The 16,032-nt window shown below is 46.4% G+C and overlaps 1 protein-coding gene across 3 annotated transcripts in view; it reads left to right on the plus strand.

The window, feature by feature from the left end:
• Nucleotides 1-16,032, plus strand: part of TNRC18 (trinucleotide repeat containing 18) — a 91,953-nt gene that overhangs the window by 43,201 nt on the left and 32,720 nt on the right. The window contains exons 5-15 of one of the 3 annotated variants that reach the window (XM_070761305.1): nucleotides 500-705; nucleotides 1,569-1,709; nucleotides 2,796-2,959; nucleotides 4,703-5,129; nucleotides 6,820-7,770; nucleotides 7,892-8,064; nucleotides 8,219-8,355; nucleotides 9,115-9,243; nucleotides 10,502-10,676; nucleotides 12,554-12,923; nucleotides 15,503-15,775. In XM_070761305.1, coding sequence (XP_070617406.1) covers nucleotides 500-705; nucleotides 1,569-1,709; nucleotides 2,796-2,959; nucleotides 4,703-5,129; nucleotides 6,820-7,770; nucleotides 7,892-8,064; nucleotides 8,219-8,355; nucleotides 9,115-9,243; nucleotides 10,502-10,676; nucleotides 12,554-12,923; nucleotides 15,503-15,775 — 3,146 coding nt within the window. The remainder of the gene's footprint in view (nucleotides 1-499; nucleotides 706-1,568; nucleotides 1,710-2,795; nucleotides 2,960-4,702; nucleotides 5,130-6,819; nucleotides 7,771-7,891; nucleotides 8,065-8,218; nucleotides 8,356-9,114; nucleotides 9,244-10,501; nucleotides 10,677-12,553; nucleotides 12,924-15,502; nucleotides 15,776-16,032) is intronic. The other 2 variants (XM_070761306.1, XM_070761307.1) reach the window with 2 other exon arrangements.

Below are 16,032 nucleotides of genomic sequence, written 5' to 3' on the forward strand. Positions count from 1 at the left end.
GATGGAAGGACAACCAAGAAGGGGCGGAGTAAATGTCCTTAGGAAGTTCAGAAGTTATCTGGATATCTCCTTCAATTCCTCCTCTCTCCTTCTTCTCCTTCTTCTTCTTCTTCTTCTTCTTCCTCTTCCCCTTCTCCTCCTCTTCCTCATCTCTTCTTCTTCTCCTTCTTTCTTCTTCTTCTTCTTCTTCCTCCTCCTCCTCTTCTTCTTCTCCTCCTCCTTCTTCTTTCTTCTCCTCCTCCTCCTCCTTCTCCTCTTCCTTGTCTCTTCTTCTCCTCCTCCTTCTTCCTTCTTCTTCTTCTTCTTCCTCCTCCTCCTCTTCTTTTTCTTCTCCCCCTCCTCCCCCTCCTCTCCCTTCTCTAAACCTTTTCCACAAATATATTCCACTAGCTGTTGAAGAGTTGTCATTCCGCTTTCCGATGAAGAATGGAAGAACCATGCTTGAAAATCTATCAAGACTTGGGTCCCTAAGCCCTACTCCTCTTTTTATTTTCCGCAGAGAAAGCAAAGAATTGGCTGATTTTGCTCGGATCCATCCGGCTACTTGCGCTACCAGTGGCTTAAACTCTAACCTCATGGTGATGGGGGGGCCACCCCTGACCAGTTCAGGACGGTGGACTGGGGACCCCGCACCACACCTGGCGACCCATCCATGGTTACCCAGAAGCAGCAGTTCGTCCATGTGGCTTACCGGCCATCCCTATGGTAAGGGGATCCAATGAACGCAGAATTGGCCTCTTGTTTTAGACTATTCGTTGAAGTCTTCGGAGAGGGGTGGCATACAAATCTAATAAATAACAATAACAACAACAACAACAACAACAATAATAATAATAATTCTTTCTGAAGGCTTTTCAGCATGAAATTCAAGTTTGAAAAAAGCCCATCCATTTCACATTCTATAGCAAGGTTTCCCAATGAGTTTAATGATGTCCAGCAATCTCATGTGCATTGTTATGTTCTTAGAATATGAATTGGGCACTTGTGATGATATAGACACCCCCCATGTGACTAGAATTTTAAAAATGATGCAGCAATTGCTTGATTGCTTTATGAGCCATGGTGGCGCAGTGGTTAATGCGCAGTACTGCAGCCTACTTCTTCTGACTGCTGGTTGCCTACAACTTGGCAGTTCAAATCTCACCAGGTTCAAGGTTGACTCAGCCTTCTATCCTTCTGAGGAGGCAGGTTATTGGGGGCAAGAGGCTGGCTATAAACCATCTAGGGCTGCAGAATACTGTGAAGCAGTATGTAAATGCTATTGCTATTATCCGTGCATTTTCTTTGGGGGAGAAAAGGCTTTTGACAGGCACTGTGGCAACCTGGAAACATCCAATATACTTCAGCCAGGTTCACTTCAGGGTTGAGATGGGTACCTTACTTGGAATGCTGATGGGCACTTTTGAGATGACTAGGAACTTGACGACTGAGAATCTTCACCGACATTTATCCATCCCTGGGTGACCATCATCCCAATCCTAAAACACCTTTATTTTCGCCTGTTTTCATATGACCGTCGATCTTTTCATTTTATATAATTCCTCATCTGATTCTATAATTCTTTGCAGGGCACCCTTCTTTGCACCAAGGCATGGCCCCTGGCTTCCCTTCCAGCATGGGGGGAGCACTCCCCCCTGCATATCAGTTTGCCAGAGATCCTCAATCCGGCCAGCTTGTCATGATCCCTAGTGAACACCTGACCCATTTTGGTAGGTACCCAAAGATGATTGTAACTTCAGATGTGAAAGTTATTGTTTGTGTACACTTTGCAATGAGGTTGAATTAGCTGATGTGGTCACTTTTTGTCCGATCCACCAGGAATGGTTGACAAGAGATATTTGTTGGGAAGCACCAGCCTGGCAGGGAGGGATCAAGCATGGCATTATCCTGGAGTCACTATACATTCACAAAAGGGCTACAACTGAACATGCCTAAGTTCTTTGGATCCACATCTAATTGTTCCCGAGAGTAGACAGGGAAAAATCAACACACCAAGGTCGAAGTCAGCAAGGCAGGCACGAAACACAAGGATCAGATAATCCTCCACAATGGCCAAACCCACAGGCTGCTATTTATAGCAGCCTCCCTAATGACCACAGCCCCACCCAACCACAGGTGGCCTCGTTTTCTTTGATAATAATCTCTCAGTTGTTGTTGCCTATGCATCGCTCTCCGCATGGGTGGCTGTATCATTAACTCTTGTTCTGAATCCAAGGAGGAGCTAGATAATGGATCTCCTTCTGAGCTGTCTGCCACACTCTCCTCCTCCCTGTCACTCATGTCTTCTTGGTCAGAGGAGCCTTCATCAGCAGATTCTACTGGGGGCAAAACAGGCCTGCAGCATGTAGATGTCTCCCCCACATCCACAGTCCTTGGGGCAGGAGCTGGGCCAGAGCTAACCACAACACTAAATGATAAATGTTATCTAAAAATGCTGGTTAGTCCGAGTTTGGCGCCTTAGTTTTGAGTCAGGGGCTGGTTTGCTCCAAGGGTCGTGCACAGAACAAACTCAACCTTCCATCCTTCCGAAGTAGGTAAAATGAGGACCCAGATTGTTGGAGTCCATATGCTGATTCTGTAAATTGCTTAGAAAGGGTTGTAAAAGCACTGTGCAGTGGTATATAAGACTAAATGCTATTGCTATTGTTTTCATCTGATATGTTTTGGGTAAAGTTCATATGTGACCAACCTGGTGGCCCATGGACCCACCCAAAGGATAGCCACATCACTTGGTCCTTGAAGTCTGCCTTTGATTGGAGTTGGGTTTTTCAGATCAGTTTCTCTCTTCATTCCAGCAGAACTGATGGACCGTGCACCCCCTCTCTGGCCTGCCATATACTCTCCTACCAGGGGCTCCCTCCAGCACGCTCACCAGCTCCAGCTCTTATCTCACCAGCAGCTGATCCGTCAGCATGAGCTATACCTCCTGCAGCAGCAGGCTGCACATGCCCAGTTGGTGGTAGGTCCTAATCCTTGGGCTTCAACTCTTGCAACTGCCTTTCTCACTGGTCTCCCCCTTTCTGAAACTCGATCTCCGGATGTGATGAATGGAGAAGGCCAGTAATGGGCAGCCAGAATTTTTACTGCCCCACTGTGGGTGTGGCTTAATGGTCATGTGACAGGGTAGGAGTGGCTTGCCGGCCATGTGACTAGGTGGGAGTGTCTTGAACGATCGTCATCGCTCAAGCGAATGGTTAAGTCCTCGACTTACAGTGTCACTCACTGGGGTGACAATTTGCTTCGCGTTTCCCGCGCTCTCCTTCCTGGGTCGCCACCCCGCCTCAGACTGGGTAGCTAGGCCAATGGGTGCTGCCAGAAGCATAATTGCTGCCAGCGCCGCTTCCACCCACACCTTCTACTTGCACCTCAGGTGGGAGATGGCTGTGTGAGGCTGGAGGGGAGCCGGGCAGGAGAGAGGGAAGCTCGTCCGAAGCCAGGAAGGAGGAAAGAGGAAAAAAGCAAGGAGCGCAGACGCAGCAGCAGCATCAGTAGAGAGAAAAAAGGAGACCAGAGCTGAGACCAGTAATCCAGGAAGTGACAGCCGCCGATCAGCTGGAGCTGCGCACGCATCTTCATTTCTGCCTGTGGAACTGTGTTCCACCCCGTCCTGCCTGCTGCCCACTCCTGTAGAAGGCCTGGCTAGATCCTAGTTAGCATTGATTAAGCCAAGTAGACTGGTATGGTGGGATGTAGTAAGGGTGGGGTGGTGGGGTGGGTGTCCCCAGAAGGGAGGGACTGCATTCCATAGCAGGCAACTCAGCTCAGATATCATTGTGAGAGAAAGTGATTGAGGACAGTCCCTCCTCAATAGTTTCCAAAGTATATTGTAGAGGCAGATAGCAGAGTCTTCATTCTGGCAAGATTCTGTCTATAGGTGTGAAAAAATAAATAACTTGGTTTAAGAGAGTCACCGTGTATCATTCTTGGTTTTGGACCTTATAAAGTGGTACCTCTACTTGCGAACTTAATTTGACCAGGTTCTTAAGTAGAATAGTTTGTAAGAAGAAGCAAAATTTCTCATAGGAATCAATGTAAAAGCAAATAAGGCATGCGATTGGGGAAACCACAGGGAGGGTGGAGGCCCTGTTTCCTCCCAGGAGATTCCTAGAGAGGCCCCACGGAGGCTTCTCCCCACCTTTTCCAGCCCTGTTTCCTCCCATGAGATTCCTAGAGAGGCCCCACAGAGGCTTCTCCCTGCCTTTTCCGGCCCTGTTTCCTCCCATGAGATTCCTAGAGAGGCCCCACGGAGGCTTCTCCCTGCCTTTTCTGGTTACAGTTTCTGAGACTCGGGTTTGTAAGTGGAAAATGGCAAAAAAATCTTGAACACCCGGTTCATATTTAGAAAAGTTCATAAGTAGAGGCATTCTTAGGTAGAGGTACCACTGTAGTTGGCCTTTCCACATCATTGTTATGCCTGGATTTTTTTTTACCAGACATGTTTTTATACAAGGCAAGGAAGGGCAGTTGGTGGAAAACCATGTTGACGGTGAGAAACATTAACCCAACTTGTCCTTTTGTCCAAAAGTCTGCCCCCATGACTGTAGAAAGGAAATCACCTATGTTGACAAGCATTTATCAGTTTCTGATAAGTTGTGAAGACTTCAACATTCTGCATTGTTGTCTCTGTGTCCTACACCTAGTTTACTTCCACGTAGCATCAATGGAGAACCCTGACTATTTGAGTTCTTCTTTCCCTCAACAGGAGAGGCTAAAAGCCAGCGAACAGCGGGCCGAGATGGAAGAGAAGATAACCAAACGCAACCTGGACAATGCCAAACCCGGTTTGCCGACTTCTGCCTCAACCCTTCTGCACCGGAAGCCTCCGGTTTTGTCTCCAAGCACTTCTGTGTCCTACAACAAGGTGGTCAGCCCCCCTCTGCTCTCGCCCAGGGCCACCCCCATGTCGGTGCTCAAAGCTGAAGTGATCCAAAAGTTGGAGGAACCGCCGAGCCAGCCCACCTATTCCTACCCCACGACTCCCATCACTCATCCATCCAGCCCACCGCCTGCTTCTCCACCGCCTGCCCCTAATCTCCCTCCAAAAGAAGAGGAGGAAACTGAGAACATGGAGAAGAAAGAGCTGGAACTGGAAAAAGAGACCTCTGCTTCATACCAGACGTTGTTTCCAGGTACAAAGCCCCACTATTTTTTTTTTTTTTAAAAAATAATTTTTATTGAATTTTTAAAAACATTAACAAAACATAAACAAACATATTTACAAACAACAAAAAATACAGAAGCAAAAACAAAATCAGACAACTAGACAACAACCACAAAGAAAAAAACCACACTTATGGATAACAGTAAAGATAAATTTACATCGCGGAAACGGAAGGAAAGTATATGTTCATGTATCGATAATTATAAAACTGATTCTTTTTTTAAAATAAGTTTTATTAAGTTTTTCCATTAAAAACATATAACATACAATCAAAAAACCCTCATGCAATATGCCAATATAATACATAAATATGTATAATCAAAGAAAAAAAAGAACCATAGTCAAAAACAACAACTAAAAAAAAATAAAAAAATAAAAACACACAGCAAAATAACACTATACAGTGATCCCTCGATTAGCACGGTCTCGATTAGCGCGAAACGCTGCAACGCGGTTTTTCAAAAAATATTAATTAAAAAAATAAAATATTAAAAAATAAGTCCACGCTAGTTCTCTCTCTCTTTCTCTCCCTGTTGCCGGCGTGGTATATGAGAGAGAAAGAGAGAGGCAGAGGTCGGGCGCATTACCGGGAGGTGGAGGCGGCGTGGGGACGCTGGGTGCCGGGGACACCGAGGAGGGGGTGGATGTGGCCTCTCAGCTGCAGAGCCGAACAAGGGCGGAGGCAACGGCGGAGTCCGGCGCTGGGGCCATGCGGGGCCGCTCATCCAGGGGGGCGTGGACTGGCAAGTCGCCCTCCTTTCTCTTTCTTTCTCTCTCTTATACCACACCGGTAACAGGGAGAGAAAGAGAGAGAGTGGAGGGCACCTTGCCGGTCCACGCCCCCCTAGATGAGCGGCTCCGCATGGCCCCAGCGCCGCCCAGGCAAAGGGGAAACCCCAAGATCGCTTGCCGCTTGCCGTATTGCAGCGAAGGAGGCGAAGCAAGGCTCCAAGCTGCAATACGGCAAGCGGCAAGTGATCTTGGGGTTTCCCCTTTGCCTGGGCGGCGGGAAGACCAAGGGAAGGTTCCTTCAGCCGCCCAACACCTGATCCGCTCCGCAGCGCGGCAACGGGGAAACCCCATCTTCGGCTCCTCGCTGCTTCCGCGCTGCGGAGCAGATCAGCTGTTGGGCGGCTGAAGGAACCTTCCCTTGGTCTTCCCCGCCGCCCACACGCAAACTCCACCATCTGCGCATGTGCGGCCATGAAAAAAATGGCGCACATGCGCAGATGGTGGTTTTTACTTCCGCACCACTATAACGCGGAAATCGATTAGCGCGGGAGGTCTTGGAACGTAACCCCCGCGCTAATCGAGAAATCACTGTATTATCTTTTACTTATTTCATGTTTTGTGGGGAGGAAGAAGAAAAATTAAAAGAATAATAAACAAAATTCTAAGTTTGATCTTGTTTTTCAACCGATATTGAGTTATCGGTGTTCCATCATTCTCCTTGGTTTATTAAGAATTCGTCCATAAGTTTATTATTTATTTACCGCCTTGTGTTAAGATTATATTTAATATTGATTCTATCGCTCCTTTCCATTCATTTAAATTCTGGCAAATATGGAAACTGTAGAGAAAAAGGTAAAAAATCAATAAAAAGAAAATACAGGACTTGTCCTCCATGTTTTCATCTTTTTTAACGCTCTCTCTTGTAGAAATTCCACCCGGCTATCCATTCCAGTCCCTTCCCGATTCCTTCAGAAGACACTACCCATACCTTATCCAGCCCACCGCCGCATCCGAGGCGGGTGAGTTGGGCTCCGGCGTCCCTCTGCCCACCAGCAGTCCCAAGCGCTTGACCCTTTCTCCGGAGGTGAAGCCCATTCATCTATCCCCATCCAAGATGGTCAAACCTATCCAGACAGTGGAGGAAGAAGAATCCTTAGAAGAACGGGTGAAAATGGAGCTGGAGCTGGACCACAGCCAGGAAGAAGGTATCTGCTGCGAACAGGATATGGAGGCTCTTGAGATAGCGACCTCGGTGGCCCTCCCTGTTGAGGACACCGACGATTGTGATCTCCAGTTGCACCACGGCAAAACCCTCAGGAGTTCAGACCACGAGGATGTTCTTGAGGAATGCCAAGCCGCCTATCCAGGGATCTGCTCGGTGGAAATGGAAGCCCAAGCAGAAGAGATCAGTGACGGTGAAACCTGCCCCATTCATGACTACGGTGGGAATTTGATACAGGAAGATACCGAACAGCCCGAGATGGGATTGGTTCCTCAGCCCGAGAAGTCACCGTTGGCCGTAGAAATGCCTCATATCCGATCTCCCCCAAAGAGAGAATTTCCCAGCATACTTCAGGAAGAGGAGGAACCTGTGGTAGAAACCCCCATCTACAGGGATGAGATATATACCTGCCCGCTCCCGTCTCTGGACATCCAAATGGATGACCCCTTGGCTGGGATGAATGCCTTGGCAGCAGCTGCTGAATTGCCCCAAGCGTGTCCTTTGCTCACCAACAGTGATGGTGGCCCTCAGGAGGCCGTGGTGAACTTAGAAGTGTCTTCCAGCCTGTCCCCAGAACACACCTTTCTGCACGGAATTACCCTCTTGAGCGAAATCGCAGAACTGGAGTTGGAGAAACGGCGGCAGGAAACCGAAGGTGAGTAGATATGGAGACCTCATTTTCAGACCATGTTCAAGGCTTAGTTTTTTGAGCTTCAAACTCGGATGTCCCTCCTGCTCCTCATCACTCAACTGACACCACGTCCTATCTCACGCAGGTCCGGAGAACTTCTCAGCTCATCCAGGCTTGGAAAGCCTGTTAGCTGCTGGTACCCAGATGCTGATGGAAGTTCTCTCCACGCCCTTCATGGATAGCCTGAAGAACATCCGTCTGCCCCGAGAACTGAACCCCAATAAGAAATACAGCTGGATGCAGAAGAAAGATGAGATGGTGAACAGGGTTGGGAAGGGCAGATAGGGCTGGGGGGAAGTGGTTAGGGAAAGGCTTCCAACTCGAGCAATACTGTATACTGTATATATGTATATGTGATAATGAATTAACCAATGTTCTGCTTATCAACCTCTTTGCTGTTTTCTTCTCCCAGATGTATTCCATAAAGTCCTCCATTGGCAACATGGATGGCATGGAGCTGGATTACAGGATGAAGTTAGCTGAGCTGCAGAGGAGGTACAAGGAAAAGCAGAGGGAATTGGTGAAGCTGCACCGGCGGAGAGACTCCGAGTAAGTCACCCAGGGGGGGCCTTCAGCTATCCGTCTGCACCGGCCTGGTGGGCTGGGCACAGGCACCGTCTTTGAGTCTTGCACCATCTTGGCTTTTCCACCCTTCTTCTTCTTCTTCTGCTCCATGATACTCTACTTGGACCTTGAGAATGGAAGGGAAGTCTTGTGGCTTGGCAATCCGATCTACTGGTTGGACACGGGGCAGATGCTGTAGGCACCTCTTTAGCAGTTGTGGCTTTCTGTGGGTTGTTTGGAGTGTAGGTCGGTGTAGTGGTTTGGTGATGGATCACGGTGGTGGTCTTCCTTTTTCTTTCTTTCTTTCTTTCTTTCTTTCTTTCTTTTATTCTTTCCTTCCTTCTTCCTCCCTTCCCTCCTCCTCCTCCTCCTCCTCCTTCTTCTCCTCTTCGTCCTCCTTCTCCTCCACCTCTTCCTCCTTCTCCTCCTTTTCTTCTCCTTCTCTTCCTCCTTCTCCTTTTCTTCTCCTTCTACTCCTTTTCCTCCACCTTCTCTACCACCTCTACCTATCTTCCTTGCTTACTTTCTTTCTCCCCCTTCTTCTTCTTCCTCCTCCACTTCCATCTCCTTCCTTCTCCTTCCTTTTCTTTCTTTCTTTCTTTCTTTCTTTCTTTCTCCGTCTCTCTCTGTGTCTCTCTGTGTCTCTCTCTCTGTGTCTCTTTCTTTCTTTCTTTCTCTCTTCCTTCCTTTCTTTTCTTTCTTCTTTGCTCTCAGTTAACGGTCAAGTGTGTGGTTTCTTTTAAGGGAAAAGCATGACGAGAAAAATAGAAGCTTGGCAAAACGAGGTCCAGGAAGGCCCAGAAAACGGAACCATGGATCGAGCGCTCTGTTGCCCCCTAAGGAGCGAGGGAAGAGTGACGGCAGGAGTGGAAAGTAAGGTTGGGCTGTGGGACGGGAAAAGGGATGGTAGCAGGGTCCTACCCTGGTTGGGTGGTCTTCTCTCTGCCCCAAACTTGGAGGCCACCTCTCTTGTTGGCATAGTGTTTTGGCAGTTGGGGTGCCACCTGGATGAGTCAGGCTTGTCATGTGGAGTTTTATGGCAGAGATTTTGGTTAATCGGCAAGTAGGACCACAATGGGGAGAAACCATTGTGACCTGGAGGACATGTTGATCTCTGAGTAAAGGAAGAGAGAGGAAGCCGGAGCAAGCTCTCTATACTGAGGGCTGCTGTGCGTGGGTGAAGGGTGGTCTTCCGTTGGGAACGCTGTGGATTCCTTTGGCATGAGAGGGAAGATCCGCTCTGGTCTCGCTTGGCCTTGTCTGTGGCTCTGCCTCTGTTTCCCTTTTGTTCTGCCTTTGCTTTCTGGAGGATACATTTAGAACTTGGCTTTGTTTTAGGTCCTCCTGCATCGTTGTCCTTCCTTCAACCTTTCCCTGATGAAGGAAATTAAGGAATCCGACTTGGTCTGGATCTTGTAACCTGGTCATTCTTGTTTCCTTCTTCTATATTTTTCCTTACTTCAAGCTTTTGCAAAATTATGGTGAGAAGGTTCTCCTCTCTTTCTCTTTCTCCCTGTCCTCTCTCTCTGTCTCTTCCTTTCTCTCTTTCTCTTTCTCTTTCTCTCTCTCTCTCTCCCTCCCTCTCTCTCTCTTTCGCTCTTTTGCTCTCTCTCTTTCCCACTCCCTCTCTCTCCTGTGCTCTGTCTTTCTATCTTTCCCTCCACCCTCTCTCTTCCTCCTCTCTCTTTCCCTCTCACTCTTTCTCTTTCCTTCTCTCTCCCATGCTCTCTCTCTTTCTCTCTTTCCCTCTCTCACTTTCCCTCTCTTTCCCTCTCTCTCCCATGCTCTCTCTCTTTCCCACTCCCCCCTCTCTCTTTCCCTCTCTCCCCCATGCTCTCCCTCTCTTTACTGTTCCCTCCCCCTCTCTTTCCATCTCTCCCTCTCTTTCCCTCTCTCTCTCTCTTTCCATCTCTCTTTCCCACTCCCTCCCTCTCTCTTTCCCCCCTTTCCCATGCTCTCTCTTTCTCTCTCTTTCCTGCTCCCTCCCCCTCTCTCTTTCTCTCTCTTTCCCTTTCTCTCCCTCTCTCTCTCTCTGTTTCCCTCTCCCTCCTTCTCCCTCTCCTTCTATCCTGCTGGTGATGCTACCAAGATGCTCCTGTGGTCAGCCTCTTTCCTCTTCTGATGTTTTTAGGCTCAGCAAATCCCTGTTGCTTTCCGAAGACTCGGAAATGGGCGAAGGGCTGGAAGAGACGCCCCGAGGTCTTCTCCTGGACGAGGAAGAGGAAGGAGAGACCCGGAGGGGGAAGACGAAGACCAGGCATCGGAGTTGGGACGAGCAAGACCTCTTGATGAACTTCTCCAGCGAGGTGAATCTTCTACCTTTGAAACAAATATGAACGAAATGAAAGGGGGATTTGTTGTTATTATTTAGTCACTAAGTCAAGTCAGAGTATTTGTGACCCAATGGACAACGGGGGGCTATTGCTGGTTCGGACTGGTTGCGACCTGCGGGTAGCCCTGTCCAGGTGCAATCCCATCCATTATCGCTGTGTTCTTTGATGCTGCACACATGCGCGGGCAGCCCGTGTGAGTGAATTCCTGTGTTTTGTGATGATGCATGGATGCATGGATAGCACACATGAGCAAATTGCCATGTTTTGTGACAATGCGCATATGTCAGGCGACAGACATTTTCTCACATTTCCGGTGCTAGGCAAACCGGTTGTTATGGTATGTGGTGCTCACCACTGCCCGTGGACCATAGCAGGCCAGGACCTTTGTCCCCCACTGTCTTCTGGACCCCTCACCCCAACCATTTCATCCTTCTCCATCTCCTTCTCCATTTATTTATTATATGACATCATCACTCTATTAAACAAATAATTCCCTCAACACTGTCAGACTTTTTACTAAATATGCACTTCTAGTCTACTAGTTTTTCTCATCATTTCTATCATCCTTTTCCTCCCTCTTAGGATTGTATGACTTTAACTTGTTGCTTGTATCCTAAGATTTTTATTAATATTGAATGTTTCTTCATTGCTTATTTGACCCCTATGACAATCATTGTGCTGTACCACATGATTCTTGACAAATGTCTCTTTTTCTTTTATGTCCACTGAGAGCATCTGCACCAAGACAAATTCCTTGTGTGTCCAATCACACTTGGCCAATAAAAATTCTATTCTATTCTATTCTATTCTATTCTATTCTATTATTTGTCAAACATATACAGGATAGCAGTAATTTGTATAAAAATAACATAAGTAAAAAGTAACAATAAAACAATAGGACAGGGATGGTAGGTATGCTGGTGTGCTTATGCACACCCCTTACATATCTTTAACCTTAGACTGTCTATAGTTGACCTCTCCCCTTTTCTATTTTTTTAATAAGTTTTTATTGAGTTTTAAAAAAGAAAAAAAGAAAATATATCATATATACATTGTTGAACAGGTGATACTCCTTTTCTATTACATCTCATATTATAATTTCTTATACTTAACGTTATATTAGCCTATATGCATTCACCTACATGAAACAAGCATAAATACTTTTGATTTTATAAAGAGTAGCAATTAAAAAGAGATAGTTGTTTCATTAGCCTAGGTATTTTTGTATTTCTATATTTGATTTTTATTTATATGTATACACTGATACTTTGTATTGTCATGTTTGGTTTTTATTTACGGATCCATTCATGCCATTTTTGCCATGTGTCTATGGTATGTTTGTTTTTTCTTCCTTTAATTGCATTCGTCATTTCATCCATTTCTGCGCATCTGTAGATTTTTTCTATGATTAAATTTTTGGGTGGGGTCTGTTCTTTTTTCCACATTTGTGCAATTGAGATTCTTACCACAGTAATTATATGCATCATCAGATAAAGCGTTTTTTTGGGGGTATTGTTTTTTCCAGATTCCTAGAAGCATGTCTTCTGGTGTAAATTCTATCTCCTCCTTTATCATTTCTGTGAGCCATCTGCGCATATTTCTCCAAATGTTTTGAATTTTGGGGCAAGACCACCACATGTGAAAAAAGTACCAATCTGTTTCTTCCATTTTCAACAATTATCGTTTAGTTTAGGGTAGATCTTTACGAGTCTCGATGGGGGCAAGTGCCATCTGTAGAAGAGTTTATAGAAGTGAGTGGATAAAATTATTGAAATAGTTAGTTTATAACTATTCAGTTGTGTCTGACTCTTGCCAAACTTTATAGGCCAAGTGCTCCTCTCTTTTTGCAGCTGAAGATTAAGAAGAAGAAGCTGGCCTCTGACCAGGAACAGCTGGTGAGCAAGCTTGACAAAGCCCTGTCACTCACTCGGCGCAGCAAACTGAAATCCCCGTTCAAGTTGATGGACGGGTCCAAAGGGAGGCAGAAAAACGGCGGCTGTTACAACCAACGCTACCTGTCCCCCCACGGTGCCTTGTTTGGCAAGGATGCCAAAAAGAACTTGGCGAAAAGCCTCAGCTTCTCCTTGAAAGCCTCCAAAGAAGGTAAAAACAAAATGGCGGTCAAAATGAAGAAGTTGGAGGTGGGGCTAAAAATGAAAGGCCGCCACCTGAAGGTTTCCAGCTCACCAGCGATATCCGAAGTGAGCAGTTATTCCTACAGTAAGTAACTTTTATTATAGTTTCCTAGTTTTTTCCCCCCCTCGCTTTTTGGGGTTTTTTAAAAAACCATTTAAAACCATTAAGACACATGGGAAATAATTATAATAATTGCACTGAATCTTAATGTCAGTTTAATTGAGTCAGTTTAATTCTTGGTTTGTCTTTTAAAGCAGGATAGACATGTCCCTCAAAGATTTAAGGGCGGCCCTTGACCCCAAAGCATTGAATAGTGGACAACCACACTTGAGGATGTGGATAATAGACAACCAGGTTGAAACCGGAGGGGTTGGGTGCAAAACATGGAATTGGTGTGCCAAGCCACACTTTTCAAATCCTCTTCCATATTTTGATGTTTGATGGATGCAATGCTTAAAAGTTGTCCCAAAGGTGCTTTTTCAATAGACAACTGGACTTTGTTCTTCCTTGAAGCTGTTTCTCTCTTCATCCAACATTGTGCTCACCAGTACAGTAATACCTCATGATACGAACTTAATTGGTGCAAGGAGGAGGTTCGTAAGACGAAAGGTTCGTAAGACGAAACATTGTTTCCCATAGGAAACAATGTAAAGTCAATTAATCCGTGCAACCAAAAAACCCCCCGCAAAAAAAACGGCTTTCGGCGACTGCTGGGAAGCCGCGCGGCTGTTTTAAAAGGTGACAGCCGGCCTGGGGGGCTTCCCAGCACCCCCCCGAACCCGGGTTCGGGGTTCGGGGGGTGCTGGCAAGCCCCCCAGGCCGGCTGCGACCTTTTAAAACAGCCGCGCGGCTTCCCAGCTGTCTCCTGAAGCCGAACGCTAAAGCCGAACTTCCGCGTTCGGCTTTGGGAGACAGCTGGGAAGCGGCGCAGCTGTTTTAAAAGGTGACAGCCAGGCTGGGGGGCTTCCCAGCAACCTCCCGAACTGAACCCGGGGTTCAGAAAAATTTTGGCTCTTCTTACGAACTTTGTTCGAGTTACGAACCGGTGTTCGGGAGGCTTCTGGGAAGCCCCGCCGCCCGGCTGTCACCTTTTAAAACAGCCGTGCGGCTTCCCAGCAGTCTCCGAACGCAAAATTTTTCTGAACCCCGGGTTCGTATCACGAGTTGTTCGTAAGACGAGGGGTTCGTATCTTGAGGTACCACTGTATTTGGGGTTGCCATGTATATAAACTACCAATTGCAGTTTGTACCTTTATAGATGCAATATACCTTTAAGGACTTTGGCTGGTTCGCCATAAGAGGGCGCCAGCACTCTCTCCCGATGATGATGCTGGGAAGCTCATTCATTCTTTGCCTTTACCTTTACCTGGTTTGTTGCTTATTTCTGCTTTGTGCTTGTAAATATGTATATATGTAAATAATACTTGTTTAGCATACTAAGTCTGTGTCGTTACTGGCTGTTACCATAAACTGCTCTGTGTATGTCAAAGGTCTCGCAGCCTAGCTGCACCGAGACATCCTAACAAAACTAATAATAGTAATAATAATAATAATAATAATAATAATAATAATAGTAATAATAATAATAATAATAGTAATAATAATAATAATAGTAGTAGTAGTAATAATAATAATAATAATAATAATAATAATAATAATAATAATAATTGTTCTGTCGGGCTCTCTGGTAGACTCCTCCCAAAAATTCACAGGTACAAATTTCAGACACACACACGTTTGAAAATTCAAAACAATGTTCTTTATAATGAAAATTCACTTAAACCAAGCCTTCTTTTGGTATAGCAAAGAGCACTCGTCTCCAAACAAACTGGTAATTTGTACAAGTCCCTTATCAGTTCTGAGATACCTAGATTGCAGCTGGGAGGCAATTCACAGTCCTTCTTTCACAAAGTGAAACACACTTTACTCTGGTTTAGTTTCAAAGCGGGGAAAAATCAGCACACAAAAGGTCAAAGTCAGTAAAGCAGTCACGAAACACAAGGATCAGATAATCCTACACAATGGCCAAACCCACAGGCTGCTCTTTATAGCAGTCTCACTAATTACCACAGCCCCATCCAACCACAGGTGGCCTCATTTTCTTTGGTAATAATCTCCCAGTTGTTCTTGCCTATGCATCGCTTTCTGCATGCGTGGCTGTATCATTGACTCTTGTTCTGAATCCAAGGAGGAGCTAGATAATGGATCTCCCTCTGAGCTGTCTGCCCCACTCTCCTCCTCCCTGTCACTCATGTCTTCTTGGTCAGAGGAGCCTTCATCAGCAGATTCCACCGGGGGCAAAACAGGCCTGCAGCATGTGGATGTCTCCCCCACAGCCACAGTCCTTGGGGCAGGAGCTGGGCCAGAGCTAACCACAACAAATAATAATAATACAGAGTTGGATGGGACCTTACCGGTAGGTACACCGATACTGGTCACCTTCCATCCTCCACCATTCATTCAGTCAGAACTGAAGAAGCTCCTTGGCTATGAGAAGCGAAATGTCTTAAAGGAAAAACAAAGTCCAGTTTCCTTTCGGGAAAAGCGCCTGGAAGTCTGAGAATCTCCACAGGACCGTGTTTAAAGTTGGCAAAGATGTTTGTGTTTCTCTCTCTCTCTCTTTTTTGTTAAAAAAAACCAAACCAATAACTAATTGACCCCAGATACAGATTCTGAGGAAGACGAGGAATCCCTGAAGGATGAGTGGTCTTCTCCAACCCATGCCAGGATGAGACCCTCTGGCCTCTATAGTGTCATGGCCCCTAAATGCGGCAGGATCTCCGACATCTTCAAGCCCGGCAAGAAGACCGTGCCCTCAACTAGGACTCTCAAATCTAAACTGACCGCCAGTAGAAAGCGGGAATTTGGTTTACTCTCCCGAGAGGTCAAAGCTGGATCGTCCTACAGTGGCTCTTCGGAGGACTCGTTCGATCAAGGTTACTAGCTTATAACACACACACACACACACACACACAAACCCCCAACCCCTGAATGTCTAGGTTTGAGTGAATGGGAAGGAGGAAGAGGAAGGGTGGTTGATTGGCCATTTTGACATGGCGCTGTGGATGGTCAACTCGTTGGTGCCATAGAACAGTGATTTTCAACCTTTTTTGAGCCGCGGCACATTTTTTACATTTACGAAACCCTGGGGCACATTGAGTGGGGCAGGGGGGTGGTGGTGGTAAAAAACGTT

Source organism: Erythrolamprus reginae, chromosome 9 (assembly GCF_031021105.1).
Source record: "Erythrolamprus reginae isolate rEryReg1 chromosome 9, rEryReg1.hap1, whole genome shotgun sequence".
NCBI lineage: Eukaryota > Metazoa > Chordata > Lepidosauria > Squamata > Dipsadidae > Erythrolamprus > Erythrolamprus reginae.